This window comes from Vulpes vulpes, chromosome 16, assembly GCF_048418805.1.
Source record: "Vulpes vulpes isolate BD-2025 chromosome 16, VulVul3, whole genome shotgun sequence".
NCBI lineage: Eukaryota > Metazoa > Chordata > Mammalia > Carnivora > Canidae > Vulpes > Vulpes vulpes.
In genome coordinates, this window is record NC_132795.1 from 91372760 (window position 1) to 91374899 (window position 2140).

The 2140-nt window shown below is 43.1% G+C and overlaps 1 protein-coding gene across 1 annotated transcript; it reads right to left on the minus strand.

Annotated features, from left to right (window-relative positions):
* Nucleotides 1-513: 513 nt before the first annotated feature.
* Nucleotides 514-1900, minus strand: LOC112915306 (heterogeneous nuclear ribonucleoproteins C1/C2-like). Its single transcript, XM_025992736.2, has 2 exons — nt 1425-1900; nt 514-1385 (listed from the first exon to the last, which is right to left on the minus strand). Exons 1-2 carry the CDS (start codon nt 1739-1741, stop codon nt 821-823), a joined length of 882 nt encoding a protein of 293 aa, XP_025848521.2. The 5' UTR covers nt 1742-1900; the 3' UTR covers nt 514-820.
* Nucleotides 1901-2140: the final 240 nt, after the last annotated feature.

Genomic DNA, 2140 nt, shown 5'->3' on the forward strand with positions numbered 1-2140 from the left:
ACTAGTAGTTGTTTTCTCTTTTATGAAATATTTTTTTTATTTTGGTTTTTGTGATACTCTACTATTTTGGTTTTTATTCTTTTTTAAAGATTTATTTATTAATTCATTCATTCATTTATTCATGTGAGAGAGAGAGAGAGAGAGAGGCAGAGACATAGGCAGAGGGAGAAGCAGGCTTCATGCAGGGAGCCCAATGTGGGACTTGGTCCTAGGATCCCGGGGTCACACCCTAAGCTGAAGGCAGATGCTCAACTGCTGAGCCACCCAGGTGTCCCTGGTTTTTATTCCAGTGTCCCTTCTCCTTAGACTTCTTTGTGACTCCCTCTTTTTCACTGTGCTAAATGGTATTGTTCCTCTAGACTCCACGGTGGGCTGTCTTCTTACTTAACAAACTCATGCTGGGTAATGAATCTATTCTCATATTTTCAGTTCTAAATTTGTATCTTCAGCTACAATCTCTAGATCCAGTATCTGTCTGGATATACTATAGTACCTCTACTACCAAATCTCTTCTTTTTTTTTTTTTTTTTTTTAAAACCACACATCCTTTTTATTGTTAAGTCATAAAGAGGTATCAAAATTAAAAGCAAAAATTACAGGGTAAGACTTAACATAACTACTAGGAGCGTCAAAGGAAGTGAAAATGGGACTAGGCGCAGGGCAATATGAATTAATGAACATGGGAAGGATAAGGATGGGGAGAACAGTGAGCATGTGCTGAAGAAGATACTAGGGGAGAGGATCTGGTGAAAATTTTGATCTTAGACAAGCGCCTAGGTAAAGAAATAATGGGACAAGATTTCTAAACCCCACTATGTGCTTAAGAGTCATCCTCGCCATTGGCGCTGTCTCTGTCATCCTCTCCTTCCTCAGCCTCTTTTTCATCATCCTTGATCAACTCCAGCTGGTCATCCCCCCGATCTTCATTATCATCATCATCCAGTAGGTCCCCCTCCTCAGCAGAGTCATCTGCACCCCCCTCAGACTCCATCTTCACATTAGTCTCATCTTTCTTCAGGGAGCTGCTGCTCTGCTCCTCTTCTGACTTATCATTCTTCATCTCTCCTTGTTTGCTCTGTTCTTTCTCAATTTTTTCCAGGCTTTCCAGTAGAGAATCCACTTTTTGTTTTATCTGGGTCAATTCCTTCTTAATGGTTTGAAGGTCATCTCCTTTCAACTTTCCAGACTTGGAAGAAGATCCTCGCTGTCCACTCTTAGAATTGAAGCCACTTTTGCCCCTTCGTGAGGTGTTTCCTGATACACGCTGACGTTTTGAGGGAACCACAGCGCGAGCAATTGGAGGAGGAGGGGGTACACGTGCTGGGTAACTGTACATCCTGTCATAATAATCTCGTTGAAAGTCATAGTCCAAATCAAAAGAGGAGCTGAGTAGAGGGGACGGAGAAGGGTGTTCTGGTACTGACCCGTACATCTCCGCTGCAGATCGTTTCACACCTGCTTTTCCTCGGTTCACTTTTGGCTCTGCAGCCAGATTAATATCTAAAACCTGGCCGGCAATCATTCTGCCATCCTCTCCTGCCACAGCAGCCCGGGCATTTCTCTCATTAACATACTGAACGAAGGCAAAGCCTTTATGAACAGAGCAACCCACAATTTTGCCGTATTTTGAGAAGATTGCCTCCACATCAGATTTCTTGACCACAAGAGTATTGAGATTCCCAATGAATACACGGGAGTTCATGGAGCGAGGATCTGTCTTGTTGGTAACATTGCTGGCCATTGTCTTTGATGGTAAGGTTCCTCACAAGCCGAAAATGTAGCTGAAGATCAAAAAAATCTCACAGGAGGGGGGAGGGAGAAGGGATTCGATTCTGAATCTCCCACTCCCGGGTTCTACGTGGAGAAGCCAAGTGCTGCTCGAGGGCGACGACGCGGCCGCCCAAATCTCTTCTTCTTACTCTATTCTTTACTTCCGTGAATAACAACTCAATCAACCTGTGAGCTTAACAAGGAAACCAGAGTCGTCTACAGTCTAACCACCGTTGTCCTTCCTCAGCACTGTCAGTCACTCATCAAGTTTGGTTCATTTTATCACTTGACAGCTTTTTATTCTATTGTCTACATCCCAGATACAAGTACAGAATGTCATTATAGTCTCTGAGCTAGTTTATTTTAATGA